This window comes from Mauremys mutica, chromosome 1 (genome assembly GCF_020497125.1).
Source record: "Mauremys mutica isolate MM-2020 ecotype Southern chromosome 1, ASM2049712v1, whole genome shotgun sequence".
Taxonomy (NCBI): Eukaryota; Metazoa; Chordata; order Testudines; family Geoemydidae; genus Mauremys; species Mauremys mutica.
Genome location: NC_059072.1, coordinates 117,905,673 through 117,931,682, shown reverse-complemented (window position 1 = coordinate 117,931,682; position 26,010 = coordinate 117,905,673). Strand labels below are relative to the sequence as shown.

At 42.5% G+C, this 26,010-nt stretch overlaps 1 protein-coding gene across 4 annotated transcripts in view; it reads right to left on the bottom strand.

Annotated features, from left to right (window-relative positions):
• Positions 1-26,010, bottom strand: part of PLEKHA5 (pleckstrin homology domain containing A5) — a 304,813-nt gene that overhangs the window by 214,939 nt on the left and 63,864 nt on the right. The window contains exon 4 of one of the 4 annotated variants that reach the window (XM_044992772.1): positions 12,937-13,392. The exons of the other annotated variants lie outside the window; for them this stretch is intronic. Coding sequence (XP_044848707.1) covers positions 13,314-13,392 — 79 coding nt within the window. The 3' untranslated portion in view covers positions 12,937-13,313. Of the gene's footprint in view, positions 1-12,936; positions 13,393-26,010 lie in introns of those variants that run through there. 4 annotated transcript variants of the gene reach the window in all.

Genomic DNA, 26,010 nt, shown 5'->3' with positions numbered 1-26,010 from the left:
TTAATTTGTGATCCACTATAATGCCCAGATCCTTTTCTGCAGTACGGTAGAACAGAGTTCTGAACTGACCAGTTAACTACACACCTCGTTTGGAACTGGAACAATCAGGCAGCAGCAGACAAAAAAGCAAATACAGAACAGTACTGTGTTAAACAAACTACTAAAAAATAAAGGGAAACCAGCATTTTTCTTCTGCATAGTAAAGTTTCAAAGATGTATTAAATCAATGTTCAGTTGTAAACTTCTGAAAGAACCACCATAATGTTTTGTTCAGAATTATGACCATTTCAGAGTTATCAACAACCTCCACTTCCGAGGTATTTGTAATTCTGAGATTCTACTGTACTCCTTCCGAGGGAGTCATTTCACATTTTGTATCTGTGCAACTGGCTATTCCTTCCAAAATGTAGTACTCCGCATTTGTCATTATGGAATTGCACTCTATTACAATCATTTTGAATTCTAGTCCCGTACTCCAAAGTGCCTGCAAACCCCAACCCCACCTTGGTAACATCTGCAAACTTTATACATGTGTTCTCTATGCCATTCTCCCAAATAATTTATGAAGATACTGAATAGAACTGGACCCATGAAAGATACCTGCAGGATCCTTCTCAATATGCCATTCTTGTTTGATTGTGAACCATTGATAACTATCTTACAGTAAGTTTTTCTAGTCTTACCTTTGGTTGTGGCTGTCCCCAACTCAACTGAATTTATGTTAGCACCAACAAGGTCTACGTGTACACAAAGCTGCTGTTCCCCAGACACATTTTTACCACATTTTAGTAAAACCTACTGAAAATGAAAAAAAATGATAAAAGCCATTTTAGTGAAACCTACTGAAAGTAAGTGTAATCAAAATGATGGCAACAATCAATTCAGAAGACAGAGCTGTGAAGTGGAAAAGACTAACAAATTCTAACATTGATTCAACTGAATTGGTGGGTTGATTTTTTTTATGGGGGGGGGGGCAATTTTTCCTCCCATGTCAAAGAGGCTATAATCCTCAGTATGAACTAGAATAGCATGATGAACTTTATTTTTAAGAGTAATAAACAGTTTTATTTTTTAAAGGATTATACAGCCCACTGTTCAGAAATTCTACCTTATTTTTCCAATTATTTCTCAATACGCTCAACATTTTTTAAGACACTGATCATAAAGAGGTTCACATGAACGAAAGTCAACTAGAAAATACTTCAGTCAATAATTAAGGCTAACTTGGTTTCTCTGCTCTTCAAATGAGAATCCCCAGATGCAGGCTGCTAGATATTAGTAAGTGGCCAAGTAAACCCAAGACATATTTTGCTAACTATTTATCCTTTTCTTAAAATGGTCATCTACATATACACACAAGGGCATACACATATACACACAAGGGCATAAACATATAAAAAATATACACTGCCTATAGAATGGTACATTATAAATATGCTATTACTGTTATAAACTTACAAATATTAACATGTGAAATGTTTTCCATTTTATTTATTGCACTGAAAATGAGAACATGATGAGTTATGGAAACCAGGTATTAGCTTGATCACATACTGAAATTAACTCCATCTTTATATCAGAAGAGACCCAATTAGTCCAAAATAGAGCAGACAATCAACTGATAAACAAGGTAGAACATCCATGGGTTGGTAAAGTGAAAATATTATGGAAGCATCATTCAAAACTGTGTCAACCCACCTGTACACTCAGGTAACCAGCACTAAAGGTTATATTCTAACTCAAGATTTTCAAAAAGAAGAGGGCTAGATTTTTTTTTTTAAATAAAGCACAGCTTAGATTCTTGAGCAAGAAATAGATTTCAGAACCCACGCAAATTGGGCCCTGACTCTGAATGAGGAAAAGGCTGCCAACTTTCAATTCATTTATGTAGTGCTCATGAAGTGAAGTGTCAATACAGCACAGCTATTGGAACTTCTCTACCTATCCAAACAGATACATGCCAGATAGTAGCAATGCAAGCCCCACTTCAGTGCTCCAAAATCATGGCTCATAGGTCCCTCAGTGTCCAGTCAGATTCACCTCTTGGAGTCTCAGTTGAGGTTGCCAAAAAGAGAACTTATGTTACTGTGGAAGATCTTAAGCATAAGAAAACCTCCTCTTAGCAGTAGATTCAAAAGAAGCACCTGAGCTATGGAAGAAGGCAACACAATCTAATCCTCCCTTCAAATAGTGGAGGACCCTATAGATTGTAAGGCTGTTCTTGTATGTCATATATGTTGGAAATAATTGCCATGTCTGATGTTTAATATACTTTATTATTCCACATGTATTTTTGTTCAAATTAATATCCTGTTAGGGGTTGTGGCAGTGGTAAAGCTAGAGTTCTAGTCTGTTTTTTTAATAAGGAGGTGGGAGGATGGTTCCAGTACAACTTTTAATTCCCCAAATAAACTTGGGTAAAAACTCAATATTTTAAAATGTCAAACCAAAGTGAGACGTTGACTTGCTGAAGCAATTGCTAGTAGGATATAGGCATTTCTGGGGCAGGCAGTTCAAATATGGGGTCTAGTTTTTATTGACTGAAAGGTAAACTGTATGAAGGTGTGTGTTCAGCTCTGAGTGGATAGCTATGACCCAAACCATTGCTGAAGCAGGAACTACTGGTTTTACAATTTAGAACCACACAGACACTCTGAAAACTTCAAAGTAAACTCCCAAACACACTCCTGCAAGTGAGTGATACCTACAACACCCCTATGTAATTTCAAACCAAAAAATGGTGTAAATGATGTTAGTTTTGTGTCAGAACTGAGGACATGGAAAAATATGCAACAGCTGAATGGCTATAACTGCTGGATGTATTAGTTTTTAAATAAAAATACTGCATTTTCCCCAAGAAGTTAAGACTTGTCATACTACTGCTGTATAAACAAACAAGCACAACTTGAGACAACATTTACCTTCCACTCGCCTAGAAATTTCTCATCCCAGAGCAATTATGTTGGCCATTCATGTATTATAAAACTGCCTAAAGATAATAAATGCAGTTTCAGATTCAATCCCCAAATGCCATAAACTGTGTATGCCATTTTGAAGAGGCCAGCCCTGTGTTGATGGATTTTGCTGCAAATCTTTGTAATATATACTTTCCTGCAATGAGGCAATAGTATAAATAGAAAATAAAACAAGAGTAGCAAAAAAAAAAAATCACATTAAATAATTGCAAAACAGAACGTCACTCCATAGCTGTCTACTCTGTCCAAACAAGATAGTAATCAGGAAATCACAGCAGAATATGCCTGCTGTAGAGTTATAATACACAAACTCTAGAAATGTAAAGATAAAGTGCCCTCATCTGGCTAAATAAAATGTCAACATTTTTACTGCAACAATTCTTGTCACAGGCACAAACACCTCTGAAGAAACTCATTTGAGTCAAATGCTATGAAGCAATTTGCACAGAAATAAGTGACTTTTTAATGAAATATAATCATATACTGTACTTCAAATACAGATTATTTTCTCTGTGGAATATCTTCTAAACTCTGATCGTATTCAAAATGCAAGTAAAAGTTTAATAGCACGACAGAGAATTATAAATTATTATTGGTCACCAGGTGGAGGTAAATCATAAAGTGCATAATTTTACTGTGGCCTTGTCTACAGCACCACTTAAGCTGATGTAAATTGCATCGCTCAGGGATGTGAACAAACCACACACACCCCCAACCAACGTAAGTTACATCAACTTAAGCAGTGTCTATAGGGTGCTATGTTGGCAGGAGATGCTCTCCTGCATACATAGTAGGGCCGGCTCTACATATTCGGCCGCCCCAAGCAGTCATGCGCGGGAGACGCCCCGGAGCCCCGGGAGCAGCGGACCTTCCGCTGGCTTGACTGGTGAGGGTCCGCTAGTCGCTCGGCTGGACCTCCCGCAGCTGCGGACGGTTGGCTGATCCGGCGGCTCTGGTTGAGTTTCCGCAGTCATGCCTCCGGGAGGTCCAGCCGAGCCGCGCGACCAGCGAACCGTCCGCAGTCATGCCTGCGGCAGGTCCACTGGAGCCGCAGGAGGAGCGCCCCCTCCGCAGTCATGCCTGCGGCAGGTCCGGTCGTCCCGGGGCTCCGGTGGACCTCCCGCAGGCGTGACTGCGGCAGGTCCGCCGGCCCAATCTGCCGCCCCTGAGGACAACTGCCCCCCCACGCGCGTGCTTGTCGCGCTGGGGTCTGGAGCCGGCCCTGATACATAGCTTCCACCTCTCACTGAAGTGGAGTAATTACATTGACAGGAGAGCACTCTCCCATCAACATAGTGCATCTGCACAAGATGCACTAAGTCAGCACTGCTGCATCAGTGCCGATTTAGCGCCATAGTGAAGACAAGCCCCATCTTAATTATTCTGTACTGGCAACTGTCGAACTATTGTAAGAAATGTCACTAGTAAACAGTAAAATTTTGATATCATCCTTGAAGAAAACAAATACAACTACAAATGCTGAACTATTAAACATTATTATTAACTATTAAATTCTCCATGTTCAAATTATTCTGAAAATTTTCCATTAGCAGCTATTAGGAGAATGTTTTATGCACGACGACAAATGATGAAACAGATCTAAATATTAGGATATGAGAGTTAAAGACTGCTCTTTCAATTTCCCCACATATCAGGAAAAAACACCTGATACACATATTTCTAGGTGCAGTTCAATATAATTTTCAAGAATACACAAAGTTGATACTTCTTTTAAGAACACTTTCTAAATGTACAGAGCATGTGCTTCTTTAGGAGTGCATGGAAAAGTGTGACAGGATTTCAAAACTAGTCTCTCAAACTCCTATATTTCTCCCAACTTTTAAAGTGCACAGTGATGCCATTTACTTGCTTGTCTTCCTAGTCTTTTTGAAAATCTTAGTCTAAAATCCCAACCAGGAGCCTAGAATTAGGATCCTAAATAAGCCCCATGAGGTTCGTAGTTGTAGAGCACTCAGTAATTCCCGTTGTCTTCACAATTGATGGGTTCTCTGCGCTTCTTGGAATGGGATTTAGCATCCCAACTTGTAGTACAGTAGAACCTCAGAGTTACAAACTACCTTGGGAATGGAGGTTGGTTGTAACTGAAATATTCGTAACTCTGAACAAAATGTTATGGTTGTTCTTTCAAAAGTTTACAACTGAACACTGACTTAATAAAGCTTTGAAACTTTACTATGCAGAAGAAAAATGCTGCTTTTCTTTAGTAATTTACATTTAATGCAATTCTGTACTGTATTTGCTTTTTTTTTAAATCAGTCTCTGCTGCCGCCTGATTGAGTACTTCCAGTTCCAAATGAGGTATGTGTTTGACTGGTCAGTTCGTAACTCTGATGTTCATAACAGAGATTCTACTGTATTTCTTCTCATTCAAATAAATTAAAAGAAAAAAAGCCCTCAAATCTTAGAACTGCAAAGTTGTCCAATTCTTTTGTAAGTTAAAGCGTCATATTCCTTATCTAGGTATAAATCTTGTAATTGAGATTACTAAACAATATATTATAAAGACTAAAATTGGGGAGGAAAGACCAGGAATCAAATCCTCACCTTTAATTTTTTTTCTTTAGGCTGTTGGTAGCATGTATATAATACTGTAGACTAAGATTATTACAATCCAAAATTACTACCAATTTTACTTTCCAAATATGACCTTTCCTTTTGTTTATTCATCCAAGCAAGCCAGTTCTCCTTCCCTTACTTACTAAGGAAATATTCCTTGTACTTGTTTAAGATTAGTCATGACTATCATACACATCCACCTTCATATCAGCATTTAGAGGAATAGTCCTGGATTTCTTGTGCTTGCATTCCGAAAGTAACTCATTCTAAAGATTGACTGATGGGGATTCTGATTAACTGGGGGTCTGCAAAGATTCTGAGAACGAGACTGCCCTTGATTATCATTGTTTGACCTAGTCCTTCAGAGTATGAAATTTAAAACTCAAACTTTGTATGACTTAAAGACTAAATTCACCAGCTCAGCTCTTTTGGGCCCAAGCAGTAGATACTCAAAATAAATCCAAATGCTGACATGTTTATCATTAGGTTACCATCTCCAGACACTTACATTGGCATGCTGCCCAAAGTACAAAGAGGAAAAAAAAAATCACCCAAAAATATTTTGCTTTTTATTCTTTCAACTTACTGAGGAGCTTTTGGGAGCAGAGCCAACACACCGGTTTCCCCCTTCAGATACTTTACCACTATCAAATGAACTTTAGACATTTCATACCTCTTATCACATGAAATGCACCCAAGGTGTCAAATTTTTATATTCATTTCAGACCAATTTGTCCTTGGTTGTTGCTCCCCTTTACCACTAAAAATCTCATCCCAACTCTGCTAAAAGGCTAGCTTTGTGTCCACTAACCCAGAACTAATCTGTACTCCTTAAATTATTCATATTAGCATAACATATAATTTTTAAAACTGACTTTTCCACGTTTGATTAGAGTCATGAGTATGAGTATGATGCAATAATCAAAGAATGATGAGCCTAACAAGGAACACCACCACTAGTGTTAGTCTTTTTTTGGTACGGCAATTCCTGGAATGTCTGCTGCTGCCTGAAGACATTTCACCTGGAAAATGCAACTTCGTATGCCAAGGAGTTAAATATCTTCCACATTAAAATTTTAATGTGGAACATACATAACTTATTCAGAGACGTTCCTGAAAGACGCTTCATCTGCAATGTAAATTAATACCACAAATTCAAGATTTTCAGTGGTAATTCTTCATACCAAACATTTGGTTTCTACTGATAAGACTAAAACCTCTAGTATAAAATAGCCTGCTCACATTATGCTGAGTCTCATACACCACTGCAAGACTGGGCAATAGGAGAAGCAAGGGCTGTGTGAGAACTCTTACTCTAGCGACAAACATCTTAAATAATGGAGATGGGAACACAAAGTGAATTGATTAGGAAAAGTGTTCTTGCATTTGCTTTTGTACGACAGTTCCTTTGAGATTTCCATTATGTTAATGCAGTCCCTACAGAAAATCATTAACTTTTAAAATTTAGTTTAATACAAAATAGCGAGTTTGCCCTTGCACCATGGAATTAGAACATGTGTACCACTTCCTGATACAATACCCTTTATAATTTTGTCTAAGGCATTTACTCAATATGAGGGAATAAAGGGGGGGAGAGGCAGGAGATGGAAGATTACACTAATAAACATTTTCTTCTACAACAAAATTACCTTTTCTTGTCTTCAGTTCAATAAACTTTATTTAGAGAATAAGAAATACAAGTGTTGTCTCCTCCTAACTTAATCCACCAATTTATCACCTGAGGTATCCATATTTAGATATTGCTAGAGTACCACTAACCACAGTCCCTAGGTCTCCTAGACAATTAAGGACTTGCTCAGTTTCAATGGTAAATTCCTCAGACCGGGACCTGATCTTTTATGTCAGTGAACTACTATGCACAACATTACTGTGCCTTATGAGGCTTTTCTATAACATTAATATTTCTGTCTATTTAGCTGATCACATCAGCAGTACACTTGAGTAAATTTAGGGGTAGAGACTGCAGAAGCTATACTATCATTCTAATCAGCATATTATACACTTATGACCAAAACAGTATTGCCAGAAAGCATGAGACGTGCTTACTGAGTAGAAATATTTGTGTAGAAAAAGTGGTGTGAACTCTAAGATAAATCAGATACATTTGCAGACCACATTTCTGCACAATTATGAAAGTCACATATATATTTCTGAAGGTTGTCCCTTTCGATAATCAGAACATGCACATGGTTAATATAAACCCACTAGTGCTTCAGATAAAGTTTCCAAACTAGACCGATAATCATTAGAAAAAATATGGTCAAACTTAAGCATTTGCTTCATCCCAGTTAACGAATTTCTTGAATCACAGGATGGATTTTCCAACAAACAGTATGACACTGAAAATAATCAAGCACTACTGTAACAGATTAAAGAAAGCTTTCCAAAATGCAAAAAGCGATCCAAACTGATTTCACCAACTAATAAGGTATATGACTAAATTTGACAAGTTATCAATAACTCCTTTAATCATGTGGCATATTAATAGAATACATAGTGTTACTTGCTCTAATTAATTCAATAAAGTCACTTTTGCAATAATTAAAGCTAGAATGCATTCACGTGCCATTTAAAAAGCTTCCTTAAAAACCACCGCAGCTGCCACTGCCAATTCAGGGCAGCTTCTACTGTTAACCATAAAATGAAAAAAACTGGAGTCTTCTGTCTGCATAAAACTACTGTGTCACAATGTAAATAAAAATTCAAATCTGAGCAGCATAACATGATATGTCCACCCTGAAGGAAATATCAATCTGCTTCTCACTGCATGATTCCTGCTAGTCACACCACTCTCTATCTCAAGTTTTATTGTGTTTGAGGGATGGGGTAAGGTATAGAGAGCTCTAAGTCATCCAGAAGTAATTTTTGGAGGGACAAAATGTAGAACAGATTTGAAAAATCTAGGAAAGTGTTTTTAAATATTGTTTCCTATATTAACTACCACCAAAAGTGGTTTACAAAGCCATTTTTGTGTACAAAAGTGAACAAGAGATACTGCTTCAGAGTGAGACACCCACCTCACGATTGGATAAATTTGGACAATCCAAGCATCTTGCTCCCGGGGGGATTCCTCCCACCCTGCTATTGGGAGATATACAAACAGTCCACTCCTGCTGACTACAAGAAGTGGACCATAACCCTGGAGATAGGAGCTTGGAGTCTATGAAAGAAGGGACTGGAGAACAGCATTACCAAAACAAGCACCTGACCTAAAGGCTTCTGTAAGATGTAGCGCTTGGTAAACGTATGAACAGAGCTCCAGGTGACCGCCGTACAAAAGTCTAGGATTGAGACATTGTTCAAGGGAACTAATGAGGCTATCTGAAATGAGCCTTCATCTCTGCAGGTGGGTCTCTTCGCTATGTCAAAATTCTTGAAATATATTTCTGAATATGTGAAGGAGTTGTGAAGATATGTCCTTGCATTTCATTCTGTCAGTTACAGCTACAAAGAGCCTTGGAAAGAATGGAATTGTTTTGTTCTTCATAAATAAAATGCTAGGGCTCTTCTGACATCACAGCTGTGGTGGGCCACTTCCATCTTAGACATACAAGATGTAGGAAAGAATACAGATAAGTATATTTGATGACTTCGGTGGAATTCTGTGACCACATTAGGTAAAAACTTTGAATGGAGGTGGAGGGCCACCATTAAGGCATGAATTTCTCATACTTGCCTTGCAGAGCTGATGGCTGCTAAAAATGTAAAGATATAGAAGGAAGCCTACCAGCATAGGTCCAAATTGAGGTCCCATAAGCACTGGAAGAACTAAATTAAGGTTCCCAAAAGGAAAAATGGCCCTTAAAAGGTGCAAAAACTCTTGTCAAACCCTATGAATCTCAGAACTGTCTGAGGAGTGAAGACAGACTAGCAATCAGCAGGCAGCTGATGGGCTGAGACTGCCATCATGTGAATTCTCATTGAGTTTGGAGAGATATTAGATCATTTCAGTTCTAACAGGTACTCTGAGATTATTGGTATAGACACTTCATGAGGCAGGAATGACCCTGAGCAAGACCTGGTGAAGAATCTGATCCATGTCACAAGTATGGCTGGGGGAAACTTGCCTGTTATTGCCCCCAAAAATCCCTAACTTGAGAAGAGCAGGAACATTCTAGATTAGACACATCCAGCAGCCACTTTGTGATGTGGAGAGAAAAAGGTCTGGGTACAGCATCTTCCTTCTGGAGTGTGATAGCAGATCCAGTACAAGGGACATGCCTTGGACAGCCTACGGGGGGGGAAGGTGTCAGTGGAAAAGCTTTCTCCTGCCAACAAAAAGTGGCTACACTGTGCACCTTTTAGTGACATGCCTGTAGTGGCACAGCTATATTCTGGGCTCTGAACATCTACTGTTTAATACAATTTAGGATAGAGGTTCCTTCTTGCTAAACACCTTGAGGCAATCTTTAACTTTGTTTAACTGAAAAAGCATATGTATCAATACACTAGATACAGTAATTGAGATTACAGTATAACCCTATCTACCTAATAAATATTTGAAAACTGGGCTTTTTCTCAGAAGGATGACTATCGAAAAGTTAAACTGAAGTATGTTATATTTTCACATCTTGAAATCACAGCATATTGATATATCAGGGGTCATTCCTCTTATGACAACTGAATTGGACTCTGAATTCTGAAAGGAACTTGTTGAAATATCTAAATTTTAGAACTAAATCTTACTTCTGCAGAGTGGGGCAACAGGTATTTACTGACAGTATGCGAGGCTTCAAAAGAGTGAACTGCTGCACATAGGAAAGAGGGCATGATGTACTCCAAAGGGATATAACCAGGCCCTCTATGAACACGTTGTTTGTCAGTCAGCCATTGGAGAAAGCACAGGCTACTACTGGAGTAGCAACAGGTGTTACCAAGCCCAAGAGCCCCCTAAACCACAGCATGCAAAATGGTTCAAGAAACATGTACTCAGTCATTGCCACACAGATCGCAGAAGAAAGAACTTAGGTAACATTTTATATGTTTAAATTTTTCCAGATTTCCAACTCAAGGCATAATAGATACACCTGCAGAATACTGCATCCAGTTACCCAGTTTTTATGTGCAAAAGCTTAAACAGAAGTCAGGCATGCAGCTCTCCATGTGCTCAATGCCTTTTTGAACATGAAATACAGAGTTTTCTGAAGGCAGATAACTTGCTATTCAAAATATTAAAGTAATAGACATGAACCACTCTTTATAGTATCAGTCCTGATTTAGCCATAAACCTCTGAAAAGCTAAAACTGTAACAAAGACCTAGCTGTATACAGGCACAGGGATTTTTTTGACTGCATGTCAATTTCTGCTTAACAGGATTTTTTTCCCCTCAAAACCATCTTATAGTAGGTCATGAACTGCACATACCACATGACCGCTGAAGGAAGCCAAGAGGACAAAGAAAGGCATACAGCAGAACCTTAGAGTATGTCTACACTATGGGATTACTACGATTTTTACAGAAATCGATTTTTGGAAACAGATTGTATAAAGTCGAGTGCATGCAGCCACAATAAGCACATTAATTCGGCAGTGTGCATCCATAGTACTGAGGCTAACGTCGACTTGCGGAGCGTTGCACTGTGGGTAGCTATCCCATAGTTCCTGCAGTCTCCCCCGCCCATTGGAATTCTAAATTGAGATCCCAATGCTTAATGGGGCAAAAAACATTGTCAGTGGTTCTGGGTACATGTCATCAGGCTTCCTTCCCTTCCCTCCCTCTGTGAAAGCAATGGCAGACAACTGTTTCGCGCCTTTTTTCCTGGGTTACCTGTGCCAACGCCATACCACGGCAAGCATGGAGCCCACTCAGCTCAACGCAGCAGCCATGAACATTGTAAACACCTTGCGCATGATCGTGCAGTTTATGCTGAACCAGAACCTGCAAAACCGGGCGAAGAGGCAGTGGCAGCGCGGCGACGAGAATGATGAGAACATGGACACAGAATTCTCTCAAACCGCGGGCCCTGGCACTTTGGAGATCATGGTGTTAAGGGGGGCAGGTTCATGCCATAGAACGCCGATTCTGGGCCCAAGAAACAAGCACACTGGTGGGATCGCATAGTGTTGCGGGTATGGGACGATTCCCAGTGGCTGCAAAACTTTCACATGCGTACGGGCACTATCATGGAACCTTGTGACTTGCTTTCCTCTGCCCTGAAGCGCAAAGATACCAAAATGAGAGCAGCCCTCAAAGTTGAGAAGCGAGTGGCGATAGCCCAGTTGAACCTTACAATGCCAGACAGCTATTGGTCAGTCGGGAATCAATTTGGAGTGAGCAAATCTACTGTGGGGGCTGCTGTGATGCAAGTAGCCAAAGCAATCACTGAGCTACTGCTGCCAAAGGTAGTGACTCTGGGATACGTCAGGTCATATTGGATAGCTTTGCTGCAATGGGGTTCCCTAACTGTGGTGGAGTGATAGATGGAACCCATATCCCTATCTTGGCACCGGACCACCAGGGCAGCCAGTACATAAACCGCAAGGAGTACTTGTCAATGGTGCTGTAAGCACTGGTGGATCACAAGGAACATTTTGCCAACATCAACACGGGATGGCCGGGAAGGGTTCACAACGCTCGCGTCTTCAGGAACACTAATCTGTTTAAACAGCTGCAGCAAGGGATTTACTTTCCAGACCAGAAAATAACCATTGGGGATGTTGACATGCCTATAGTTATCCTTCGGGACCCAGCCTACCCCTTAATGCCATGGCACATGAAGCCATACACAGGGAGCCTGGACAACAGTCAGGAGCTGTTCAACTATAGGCTGAGCAAGTGCAGAATGGTGGCAGAATGTGCATTTGGACCTTTCAAGAGTCGCTGGTGCATTTTACTGACTCACTCAGACCTCAGCCAAACCAATATTCCCATTGTTATTGCTGCTTGCTGTGTGCTCCACAATCTCTGTGAGAGTAAGCGGGAGACCTTTATGGCGGGGTGGGAGGCTGAGGCAAATCACCTGGCCGCTGATTACGCACAGCCAGACACCAGGGCGATTAGAAGAGCACACCAGGAAGCGCTGCGCATCAGAGAAGCTTTGAAAATCAGTTTCATGACTGGCCAGCCTATGGTGTGACAGTTCTGTTTGTTTCTCCTTAATGAAAACCTGCCCCCTTGATTGACTCATTCCCTGTAAGCCACCTACCCTCCCCCCTTCGATCACAGCTTGCTTGCAAAGGAAATAAAGTCACTATCATTTAAAAAACATGTATTCTTTATTAATTGATTATAAAAATAGGGAGAGAACTGACAAGGTAGCCCGGGTGGGATGTGGGAGGAGGGAAGGAAGGAAAAGGCCACTTCAAAACTTGTTGAATGACAGCCTTTTGCTTGGGCTGTCCACTGGGGTGGAGTGGCAGGGTGCACGGAGCCTCTCCCCTACACACACACACACACACTCACTCACTCTTGTGCGTCTGGGTTCAGAGGCTATGGAACATGGGCAGGTGGGAGGGTGGTTAAACAGGAGCTGCAGCGGCACACCGATCCTGCTGCCGTTCTAAGTGCCACCAGACACCGGAGCATGTCCGTTTGATCCCGCAGTAGCCCCAGCGTTGCATCCTGCCTTCTCTGATCTTCCTGCCACCACCTCTCATCTCGAGCATCCCTCCTGTCCCCATGTTCATCCCTCCTGTCCTCACGTTCGTTGGCTGCTTTCCTGTACTGTGATACTGTGTCCTTCCACTCATTCAGATGAGCTCTTTCACTGCGGGTCGATTGCATGATTTCAGAGAACACTTCATCTCACATGTGTTTTTTTCACCACCTTATCTGAGATAGCCTTCAGGACGGAGGAGGGAGGCTTGAAAAATTTGCAGCTGCAGGAGGGAAAAAAGGGAAAGAAGTATTTAAAGAGATACATTTTACAGAACAATCCATGTACTCTTTCACGATGAACACTATTCACATTACATAGCACGTGATTTCGGTACAAGGTCACATTTTGCATCTTAATATTGAGTGCCTGTGGCTTTGGTGTTAGAGATCACAGATGCAGAGCCGGGCAACGGAATTCGGCTTGCATGCAGCCATGGTTAGCCATTGTCTTTCAGCTTCTGCAACCTTCATAAAAGCAGCGCCCTCCTTTCCCATACCAAGCAAAGCCCATTGAGTGCTATGGTTTTCGTGTTAACATGCAGCAACAGAAACCAAGCTAACCCCCGCCCCCCCACCATATCCAATTCTTTGGGATGATCACTTTACCCCTCCCCCCACCGCAAGGCTGGTACAAGGGAAGAGCCCTGCTAGTCAAACGCAAACAGCTTAGTGCCAGTGCTCCCCTTTTCTCCCCCCCCCCCCACACTTGGCTAACTGCAGGGAATGATTTCTTTTCAGCCACAAGCAAACAGCCCCATAGAAACAGCCACCTCTGTCTCCTTAATTAAAATTCCCGTATTTCAACCAGGTTACCATGAACAATATCACTCTCCTGAGGATAACACAGCGAGATAAAGAACGGATGTTGCTTGAATGCCAGCAAACACCGGGACCATACGCTGTCATGCTTTGTCATGCAATGATAGCAGATTACTTGCTACTAGCATGGTGTGGTCAAGTGTCCTACCACGGAGGACGGAATAAGGTTGCGCTGCCCAGAAACCTTCCGCAAAGGCTTTTGGAGTACCTCCAGGAGAGCTTCCTGGAGATGTCCCTGGAGGATTTCCGCTCCATCCCCAGACACGTTAACAGTGTCTGTACTGGCAGTGAATGCATCCCAAGTCCTCAAGGCAAATTAATCATTTAAAAAGTTTGCTTTTAAATCATGTTTTATATTTACAAAGGTACACTCACCAGAGGTCCCTTCCCTTCATGGTACGGAATACCGCCTTGGGAAGCTACTTCAGTCAGGCTGAGAAAAAGATCCTGGCTGTTGGGGAGAACCGTGTGCTGTGTGCTCTCCGCAAGCTCGTCCGCCTCATCACCATCTTCCCCGTCGGCAAAATCCTCAGCCATGGCTGAGAGTACCCCCTCCTCGGAATCCACGGTCAGGGGTGGGGCAGTCATGGCGGCCCCCCCTAGAATTGCATGCAGCTCAGCATAGAAGCGGCATGTCTGCGGCTCTGCACTGGACCGTTTGTTTGCTTCTTTGGTTTTCTGGTACACTTGCCTGAGCTCCTTAACTTACACGCAGCAATGTAGCGAGTCCCTATTGTGCTCTCTCTCCATCATGCCCTTGGAGACTTTCAAATGTTTTGGCATTCCGTTTTTTGGAACGTAGTTCTGCTAGCACGGAATCCTATCTCCATACAGCGATCAGATCAAGTATCTCCCATACAGTCCACGCTGGAGCTCTTTTTCGATTCTCGGACTGCATGGTTACCTGTGCTGATCAGCTCTCCACACTGGGCAAACAGGAAATGAAATTCAAAAGTTCCCCGGGCTTTTCCTGTCTACCTGGCCAGTGCATCCGAATTCAGATTGCTGTCCAGAGCGGTCACAATGGTGCACTGTAGGATAGGATAGCTCCTGGAGGCCAATACCATTGAATTGCATCTACAGTAACCCTAATTCAAACTGGCAATGTCGGTTTCAGCGCTATTCCCCTCGTCAGGGAGGAGTACAGAAATCGATGTTAAGAGCCCTTTATATCGAAGTAAATGGCTTCGTTGTGTGGACTGGTGCAGGGTTAATTCGATTTAGCACTGCTAAATTCGACCTAAACGTGTATTGTAGACCAGGCCTTAGAGTTATGAACACCAGAGTTATGAAATGACCAGTCAACCAACTGCACATCATTTGAAAATGGAAATACAATCAGGCAGCAGCAGAGACCAAAAAAAGCAAACACTGTACAGTATTGTGTTGAAAGTACACTACTGAAAAAAGCAGCATTTTTCTTCTGCATAGTAAAATTTCAAAGCTGTATTAAGTCAACGTTCAGTTGTAAACTTTTGAAAGAACAGTAACGAGTTGTTCAAAATTATGAACATTTCAGAGTTACAACCTCCATTCCTAAGGTGTTCGTAACTCTGAGGTTCTACTGCACATAATTGCTGAAACTCAATGAGATGGATAACTCACTTCAAAGTACAGAAAAAATACACCATCACTTTCCCTAATCTGTAACTAAAACTGCCGCTGCCCCTCTTGCCACCTAAACATATGAGAGTTTGGAGGCAAGAAACCTGCAGAGTTGTCTCTTGCCTACGCTATATTAGCCAGACAACTTGGGCTGCAAGGTCACCAAAAGACTCAAGAGCCTTTAGAGAAAGTAATCAAACTAACATTTGGATTAATTGGGTGGGGGGGAGAAGGGAGGAACTGACATTGATTCAGCTCAATGAATAGGGTGATTATGTGCACTACAATCTTAACTGTTAAACTCAGAACGTAACATGATGCTTCAAAGTCTTTGTCAGACCAAAAATACCAACTAACATTAGTTTTGTGGCACCTTATAGACTAACAGATGTATTGGAGCATAAGCTTTTGTGGGTGAATACCCACTTCGTCGGATGCATGCATGAAAGCTTATGCTCCAACATGTCTGTTAGTCTATAAGGTGCCGCAGGACTCTGTTGCTTTTTACAGATCCAGATTAACACGGCTACCCCTCTGACATTTAGCATTAGGTTAACATACATGCTCTAGGAATTATTCTGGGGAAATTCTAAGTCTTTGTTATAAGGAGATCAGACTAGATCAGAGGTTCTCAAACTTCATTGCACCGTGACTCCCTTCTGACAATAAAAATTACTACATGACCCCAAGATGGGGGACTGAATCCTGAGCACAATCAAGCCCCTCCACCCAGGCCTGTAACCTGAGCCCCATCACACAGGGCTAAAGATTCAGCCCCGGGCAGTGGGGCTCAGGTTTCGGCCCTGGGCCCCAGCAAGTCTAAGTCAGCCCTGACAACCCCATTATAATGGGGTCCCAACCCACAGTTTGAGAACCGCTGGACTAGATGATCACAATGGCCCCTTCTAGCCTGAAGAATTTATAAACTTCATGACAGTACATAGCACAAACCAAGGCAAATCAGTCTAGTAACTCTAAGTCATCCTTGTGAAATTGTCAAACATTTGCCAACTAAGGCATAAAGACTGCTCTCCTGAAAAACTAATCTTTCAGTCGCCCATCAAAGAAAATAACCAATCCTGAACAAACAGTTTCGCAATGTTGTTCTAGGCTACTGCAATAAAAAAATATATTTAGTATAGCTTATCCAACTATATTTAAGACACTAGCATCAAGATTTGCAGTAGAGAAGGTATCATTTCAACTATGAAATTTGTGTAACTATTAAAAACTTTTATTTAAAAACTAATTTGACTGTCTATCATTGTAAACAGAAAGGTAATATTTGTAGCTTTTCAGGATGGAAATGTTAAAAAGACCAATCCAGCCTCTTGCTTCAAACCAAAAGCTAAGGGTTCTGGAGATAGGAGGAAGGCCTTTATATAGTCCTTCACTTTCATACTTGATCATAACACATGACAAAGGCAAAAAAACATTAAATACTGGTGTCACTTAGGTCTATTTAGTCCATTATCCTGATTTTATCCCTAACAGGACCAAGCAAATTCTGCATTTTTGTAACCGTGTATCATATTGTTTAGGTGTCTTAGTAGCTTTCAGATGTATATTTAGATTTAATAAAGTATTTAATTGACTGAGAGGTGCACAGAAGCATGAGAAATTGTTTACGCTATCATCCCAGTAAGCAATACTTCATTAACCTTCATCACCTTTAGCAGTACATATCAAATGACTACTGAACAAAGCAGAATATTCTGTACTTTAGTTACTGCAAACATTCCTAGCTCCCTCCTCATTTTATATCCCACAGCATCCACCTCCAATAAATTAGAGATGCAGATAACTGGCTTTAACCGTACAAAATTCCCCAAATTGGTGAAATCATGGATTTCATTATTTTGATTTCACTGAGCTTGCCTATGGAGGAACAAAGAGTGTTTTCAAATAAACCAATAGAATAAAAATGAGAATTTAAAAAATAAACTAGTTGGGATATAAAAGCAGTGATTTTGCAAACATACAAAAAACTGTCAATTCTTATAGGATAGGTTCTTGGGACACCTGGGATTTTAGCAGATCTTCCAACAGCAGCATAATGCACAAGTAGCATCAGAAAAATAATAAATATGAAAATGGAAGTTGGCTAGCCACAATAGGATTGAGTGCCATGTGGCCTACCATTTACCTTCGCCAACATACCTTATAGTGGGGACTTCCATCACATATTGCTGAATACTATGGAATTGTTAGTTCTATTTAAAAGGTCACCTACAACAAAAGTTTCCAGCCAGGACTAGGTCTATTCAGTACTCTCACAATAAGACAAAAGGAAATGGTTACATATGGCAATGCTTAAGGATCCAGTTACAAAAAAAGGTAATAATTGGAGATATACCAATCTCCTAGAACTGGAAGGGACCTTGAAAGGTCATCTAGTCCAGCCCCCTGCCTTCACTAGCAGGACCAATTTTTGCCCCAGATCCCTAAGTGGCCTCCTCAAGGATTGAACTCACAACCCTGGGTTTAGCAGGCCAATGCTCAAACCACTGAGCTATCCCTCCCCCCAAAGTTTTATTCAGGGAGATCAATTCAAAGGCAAGTGTAAATACTAACAAGACTGACCTACTTCAAGGACATAAAATTAGCAAATTATCAATGGTGAAGCAATCAGCAGTTTAGCTAAACTGTTTGCAAGGAAGTTCTCATGACATTTCTGAAAGTCAATTAACTACAGAGGCTCAAGTAATCCTTATATGGAATGTTACTTGATGCACTACTGCAGGACAACTTTCTGTTAGCCTGAGGATTTCTTACCTGATGAATATATTTAATTATTTGTCTTTTAATTGGATCACATTCATCAGTAAAATACATACACCTGATGTGGATGGATGCTTAGTCTCTTACAATTATAAAAGTTTCAAGCATCAACTTTAGGGTGAGAGGCTTTCTAGAGTGATAGCAATAATTATAGTGCAAATAGTGCAATCCAGCCAAAGATAGAGTTTGCTAACCTGATTATTTCATATTCAGTTGAACTTTTCAGCAAAGTATGATGAAAGCTTGATAGCAGTCAATGCTGGAGTTCAGTGTTTAGATTATGCAGTCTGGGTTGATTAGTTTCTTTATTATGCAAAATATGTCTGCTGACTGTAATTTTGCCACAGCAATGGTGGTGAATTAGATTTGAACCAAGGTTTCTACAAATAAAATGTCATTTTGAAGTAACATCCTTGGAGAATAAGTGATAGCATAATAACCACCAAGCAAATAATTTTTTTAGTTAAAGTTGATTTGATGAAATATTTTACATTTTGCAAACAAAAACAATTAGAAAAGATTCTCCTCATTACATTTTTTAAACTAAGTGTTGTTCAGTACAGATATATTTACAGCCAGTTTCTGAAGCAAATTTTAATGGTCCAAAGACCATCATTTTTAGGTTATAATTTCTACAGAACCATAAATGCTCATGTTACTTTATAAATAAAAAGACTATGCCTTGGTCAGATCTTAAATTCTAATTATATTCAGAGTTTCATTCCGTTACAAACGATAATGTTCTGATGAAATCTAAACTCCATTATCTTGTACAAGTGGAGTACTTGAACACACTAAAGGGACTGATTAGAAATACGCTCAGTTAAGTGCATATGATAAAATAGGAAAGCAGGAAGACCTAGTAACAAGCAGTAGTGCACCACAATTCCACATGGGGGAATCCAAGCCTAAGATTATCATTGACTCCAAGGCTGGAAAATTGAGGTAAGATACTGAGAGCAAGTAAAGTCTTGAGTTGCATCTCTCTGGCCAGCCGAGGTGTCACATTAATCTGGTGCAAGAGGTAGGTTACAGGAGGGAGAATTACATTCACTGGTATTCAGCTGGTAAGAGGATCAACAAAATTCAGCTGGGAGTTGGCCGGGGGGGGTGGGGGGGGGGGGAGAATCCACAGGGATCCTAGAGTAGCAGTGGACAGACTGACACGTGAGGGACAAAAATATTAGGAGAATTAAACACAGTTTCCCTGATGCCAGAAAATGTTTAGTCAGTAAACTGAACAATCCTGTTTCCTGAAAAATTTAACCATTATGCTAGAAATGAATTATTTCAAAGTTCATTGTTGAAATAGTCACTCAAGACAGCATGCTAAAGAGGTTCTCTGGATATTATTTCATTTGGACATCATGCTAGTAGGTATTCAAGAAACATTTTCTCATTAGTTAAGAGAAATAGCTCTGGGGAAAAGTACTTCAAAGCAAAACTACCCAAAAAACATTTCAAATGTTGAAAATTATTTCAAGTTCAAGATGACTAGAACTGGCTAAATATATATGTTGCTGCATATTTTCCATTTATACTTGTAAGAATGAACCAGAGTTGCCTCCCCACTACAAAAAACACCTATGCAGTCCACCCCTAAATAAAACAAAACTTTCAACTGTGTCAGTCCATCCTCACCCAAGATTCTGAAACAAAAAAGCATGGCCACTAAATTGAGACTTCTGTCTAAATTTTATCTGCCAACAAAAATGTTATCAAATTTGGAATTAAACCTTTAATTGAAATTTTTATATAAACTACTACTTAACTCATGTGCATACAATATAGCATATCAAATACATACATACACTTAATAGTAATAATTGAACCCTTATTAAACTAAGTTTTTATTAAAAACTGCAGAAAGTCCTTAAATCTCATCACTTCCCACTGTCCTCTGAATCTATAAAGTGTTAACATTAATGCAGGAAAAAGTGTGTAGTGTATATATAAGTTTATGTCCATAGGAAGAAAAAATGCAAGCTTGTTTAAGTAAAGAGTTTATTCTCAGGAAGAAAAAGACAATAACATGAGGCTACAAAAACAAGAATGAATTTTCCAAGTACTTTGCATGATTTATATGCAGAGAATGAGTTTAACAAGTTTATACAAGGAAAAGCACAAAGAGAAAGTTACTCACCTTGCAGTAACTGAGGTTCTTCGAGATGTGTATCCCTGTGGGTGCTCCACTCTAGGTGACGGTGCGTCCCGGCGCTGTTGATCGGAGATTTTCGGTAGCAGTGCCTGGTTGGGGCGCATGCACCCAGATGGTATCTCCCGTCTAGTTGGAATCTTCCTGAGTTCGTGCGCCCCACACCCTCCTCAGTTCCTTCTCTACCGTGGAGAGTCATCTCAGTACTCCAAAGTAGAGGGGAGGAGGGCGGGGAGTGGAGCACCCACAGGGACACACATCTCGAAGAACCTCAGTTACTGCAAGGTGAGTAACCTTCTCTTCTTCTTCGAGTGCTGTCCCTGTGGGTGCTCCACTCTAGGTGAATGTGTAGCAGTACCCACTACGGTTGGTGGGACTTTGGAGATATGGCAGGGAGTACTGAAGATTGTACTGTATGACCTACTATTGTGTCTGCCGTGGTGTCTTGCGTTAGAGCATAATGTTTTGCAAACGTGTGTTCAGATGACCATGTAGCCACTTTGCAGATATCAGGAATGGGAACGTTGTGTAGGAAGGCAATGGATGCCGACATGGCTCTAGTGGAATGAGTTCTAATGCCTTCGGGCGGTTGAAGATTCTTCGCCCGGTAACAGGATCTGATGCAGTCAGAGATCCACTTGGATAGACGTTGTTTAGAGATAGCTGTGCCTTTTGATCTTTCGGCAATAAAAACGAAGAGTCGTGGAGACTTGCAAAATGGTTTAGTCCTGCCTAAATAAAAGGCAATTGCTCGCCTGACGTCGAGAGAATGCAGGGTTGCGTCCTGTGGAGTTTTGTGAGGTTTGGGGTAGAAAGTAGGTAAATATATAGGTTGGTTGAGGTGGAAGGTTGATACCACCTTAGGAAGAAATTTAGGATGTGGTCTCAAAGTAACTTTATCTTTAGAGAAGATTGTGTATGGAGGGTGGGTCATCAGGGCACTCATTTAACCAACTCTCCTTGCTGATGTTACGGCAACTAGAAAAGCCACCTTCATGGACATATGTAGATCAGAGGAGATAGCCAAGGGCTCAAATGAAGGTCTCATGAGAGCATGAAGAACGAAGTTAAGATTCCATGTAGCCACTGTTGAGTGAATCTCAGGCTAGAGATTTTGCAGGCCAGAGAGAAAGCGTTTAATGGTGGGGTGTGTAAAGAGTGAGTACCCATCCAATAATTCATGGAAGGTGGTAAGCGCCGCCAGGTGCACTTTGATGGAGCTGAGCGAAAGTCCGTCCTGTTTTAGTTTGAGGAGGTAATCTAGAATATTAGGAAGGGTCACGTTGTTGGGTGCTAAATGTTTATGTGAGCACCAAAGAGCAAAGCGCCTCCATTTCTGAAGGTAGGTTTTACGAGTGGAGTCTCTCCTACTGTGCAAGAGGACATATAGGACTTGCTCGGAACAGGCTAGTTCATGGGTTTGGAACCATGAAGGAACCAGGCTGTGAGGTGGAGCTTCTGGAGCTGGGGGTGAAGGACTCGTCCATTGTCCTGGTAAAGGAGGTCTGGCCTGTTGGGGAGAGCCCATGAGTGACGGGAGGACATGCGGAGAAGGTAAGGGTACCACGTCTGTCTTGGCCAAGCCGGGGCAATAAGGATGACCTGGGCCTTGTCGTCCGCCATCTTCCGAATAACCCTTTGTAGTAGAGGGATAGGTGGGAAGGCGTACAGGAGGTAGCTGTTCCATGGGCTGAGGAATGCATCCCCTAGGGATGCAGTCCCGAGTCCCGCCCTGGAGCAAAACAGGGGCCATTTTCGATTTCGGGTCATGGCGAAGAGATCTATTGACGGGGTGCCCCAGTGGGAGAAAAGCTGTTGGAGTACTGCGGGATGCAGCTCCCATTCGTGTTCTGTCGAGAAGTGCCTGCTGAGTGCAGCAGCAGTAGTGTTGTGGCAGCCTGGTAGGTAGGAGGCGATGATCTGTATTCAATGTTGTATGCACCAATTCCATAGTCGAATGGCTTCCATGCAGAGGGAATGTGAGCGGGCTCCCCCTTGTCTGTTTATGTAATACATACATGCTATGTTGTCTGTTAAGACTCGCAGGTATTTGTTCTTTATGAGGGGAAGAAAGTGAAGGCATGCTCTCCTCACTGCTCTGAGCTCTAGGAGATTTATGTGTAGATGCGTCTCTGATGGAGACCACCAGCCTTGTGGCCTGTGTTCCCCTAGATGCGCTCCCCAACCTATCAGGGAAGCGTCCGTGGTGAGCATGAGCGTTGGGGATCATTGCTGGAAGGAAACCCCTGTGCAGAGGTTTTCTGGACTGTCCACCATTGTAGGGAAGTTATAACATTGGGAGGAGGAGTTAGCAGCATCACTAAGGGATGTCTGCTAGGTTTGAAACTGGAGTTGAGCCAGCCCTGGAGGCATCTGATATGTAGCCTGGCGAGTTGAACTACGAAGGTGGTAGCTGCCACGTGACCAAGGAGCTGTAGGCAGATTCTTGCTTGTGTCCTAGGACGAATAGAGAGCGTGCGTATGAGCTGTGTGATAGAGAGAAATCTGTTGTATGGGAGCGAGGCCCTGCTCTGGGTTGAGTCGAGATGAGCTCCAATGAACTCTATCTGTTGCATGGGTATCAGGGTGGATTTTTGGATGTTTATTTGGAGGCCTAGGCTGTGAAAGAGGGAGATGGCGAGACGCGTGGCTTGAAGTGTGTCGCCATAGGAGTCGCCCTTGATGAGGCAATCGTCCAGGTAGGGGAAAAGTGTGACCCCATGTTTGCGGAGGTGAGCCACAACGACGGCTAGGGTCTTGGAAAAAACTCTTGGAGCCGTGGAAAGTCTGAAAGGAAGAATTCTGTATTGAAAATGATCCTGACCGACTGTGAATCATAGGAAGTGTCTGTGAGCTGGATGAATTGATATGTGGAAGTAAGCATCTTGTAGGTCGAGGGCTGTGAACCAGTCCCCTTGATCCAATGCAGGTATTATTGTGCCCAGTGTGACCATCTTGAATCTTTGTGTCCTCACAAATTTGTTCAGTCAGCGTAGGTCTAGTATAGGCCTCCATCCTCCAGTCTCTTTCTGCGTTAGAAGGTATTGGGAGTAGAAACCTGTCCCCTGGTGTTGCAGATGCATAGGCTCCACTGCACCTAGTTGCAGAAGGTGAGCCACTTCTGTGCGAAGTAATTGCTCGTGAGAAGGGTAGGATATAAAAGGGATGGAGTAACCGGTCTGAACTATTTTGAGGACCCAGCGGTCCTGTGTGATCCGCTGCCAGGCATGTTGGAAATACTGGAGGCGGTGGCCAAATGGACAAGTAAGTGGTGGAATCAAAGGGTGGTCGTGCAGACCCTCGACCAATGCTTCAAAACTGTTTATTGCCCTGTGGACGGAGGGTGGTGGCTTGATTTTGGTTTTGACTGCATTTGAGAGGTCTAGAACGATTCCTAGTTGTGTCGTATGGTCTGGATTGAGGGTGATAGTACTGATGTGTGCGTGGTCTTTGGTAGGGTTGGTATCGTTGTCCCTGGGAAGAGATGGGTGAATGCTCAGGGTGTGCAATGTCGTTCTGGAATCCTTCATGGTGTGGAGGAGTTCATCAGGTTTTTTTTGGTTTTTTTTTTGTTTGTTTTTTTGTTTGTTTTTTTTTGGGAGAAGAGTTTGTCCTTATCGAAGGGGAGATCCTCCACTTGAGTCTGTAGTTCTTTAGGAATGCCTGACGCAGAGAGCCATGAGGCTCTGCGCATAACCACAGCAGTTGCAGTAGTACGGGCTGCTGTGTCCGCCGTGTCTGAAGATGCCTGTAGGGCCGTTCTGGAGATCAGTTGTCCCTCAGACAGGATTGATTTGAAGTCTGCTCTTCTGTCCTCTGGTATGTAGGAGGCAAATCGAAAAGCTTATTGTAATTATCAAAATCATAGCTGGCGAGGAGGGCAGAATAGTTAGCAATCCTGAACTGTAGTGTAGAGGATGCATAAACTTTGCAGCCCAGGACATCAAGGCGTCTAATGTCTTTGTCTTGAGGGGTGGGTCGATATTGTGACTGTTTGGTCCTCTGTGCAACTGCATCAATGACAAGAGAGTTCGGTGGTGGATGAGAAAATAGGAAGTCTGCGTCCTTTGCAGGAACGTAGTATTTACGTTCAGCCTTCTTGCAAGTTGGTACCAGAGAAGCTGGGGTTTGCCAGAGAGTGTCAGCTGGCTCCATGAGTGCCTCATTTATAGGGAGCGCGATTTTCGAGGGCGCAGATGGTTGAAGGATTTTAAGGAGTTTGTGTTGCTTCTTCTGAACCTCTTCCACGGGAATGTCCTGGCTGAGTGCAACCCTCCTAAAAAGTTCTTTGATACTGTTTCCTATAGATACCAGGGAAGAGAAGGCAGCACTGCCCCGAGTCCCGTCTTCAGCCGAGGACGGTTGAGAAGGAACTGAGGAGGGTGTGGGGCGCACGCACTCAGGAAGATTCCAACTAGACGGGAGATACCATCTGGGTGCATGCGCCCCAACCAGGCACTGCTACCGAAAATCTCCAATCGACAGCGCCGGGACGCACCATCACCTAGGCCTGGTCTACACTAGGACTTTAAATCGAATTTAGCAGCGTTAATTCGAATTAACCGCTCAACCGTCCACACCAGGAAGCCATTTAATTCGACCTAGAGGGCTCTTTAATTCGAATTCGGTACTCCACCCCACGAGGGGAGTAGCGCTAAATTCGACATGGCTATCTCGAATTAGGCTATGTGTGGATGCAAATCGAACTTAGTAGCTCCAGGAGCTATCCCACAGTGCACCACTCTGTTGACGCTCTGGACAGCAGTCCAAGCTTGGATTCTCTGACCAGCCACACAGGAAACGACCCGGGAAAATTTGAATTCCTTTTCCTGTCTGGGCACTTTGAATCTGATGTCCTGTTTGGACATCGGGGCGAGCTCAGCAGCACCTGCAACGATGCAGAGCTCTCCAGCAGAGGAGTCCATGCAATCCCAGAATAGAAAGAGGTCCCCAGCATGGACAGACCGGGAAGTCCTGGATCTGATCGCTGTGTGGGGCGATGAGTCTGTGCTTTCGGAGCTGCGCTCCAACAAACGGAATGCAAAGTCCTACGAGAAGGTCTCCAAAGCCATGGCACTCAGAGGATACAGCCGGGATACAACGCAGTGCCGCGTGAAAATCAAGGACCTGAGACAAGGCTACCAAAAAGTCAGAGCGGCAAACGGACGCTCCGGAGCCCAGCCCCAGACATGCCGCTTCTACGAGGCACTGCATGCCATTCTAGGTGGGTCTGCCACCACTGCCCCACCAGTGACCGTGGACTCTAAGGATGGCATAGTGTCGACGGGCAGTTACTCGGCGATGTTCGCCGATGGGGAAGATGAGGAAGGCTTTGTGGAGGACGACGCAGGCGACAGCGCTTACAATACCGCTTTCCCCGACAGCCAGGATCTCTTCATCACACTCTCAGAGATCCCCTACCAACCCTCCCCGGCCGTTAACCCGGACTCAGAATCAGGGGAAGGATCAGGCGGTAAGT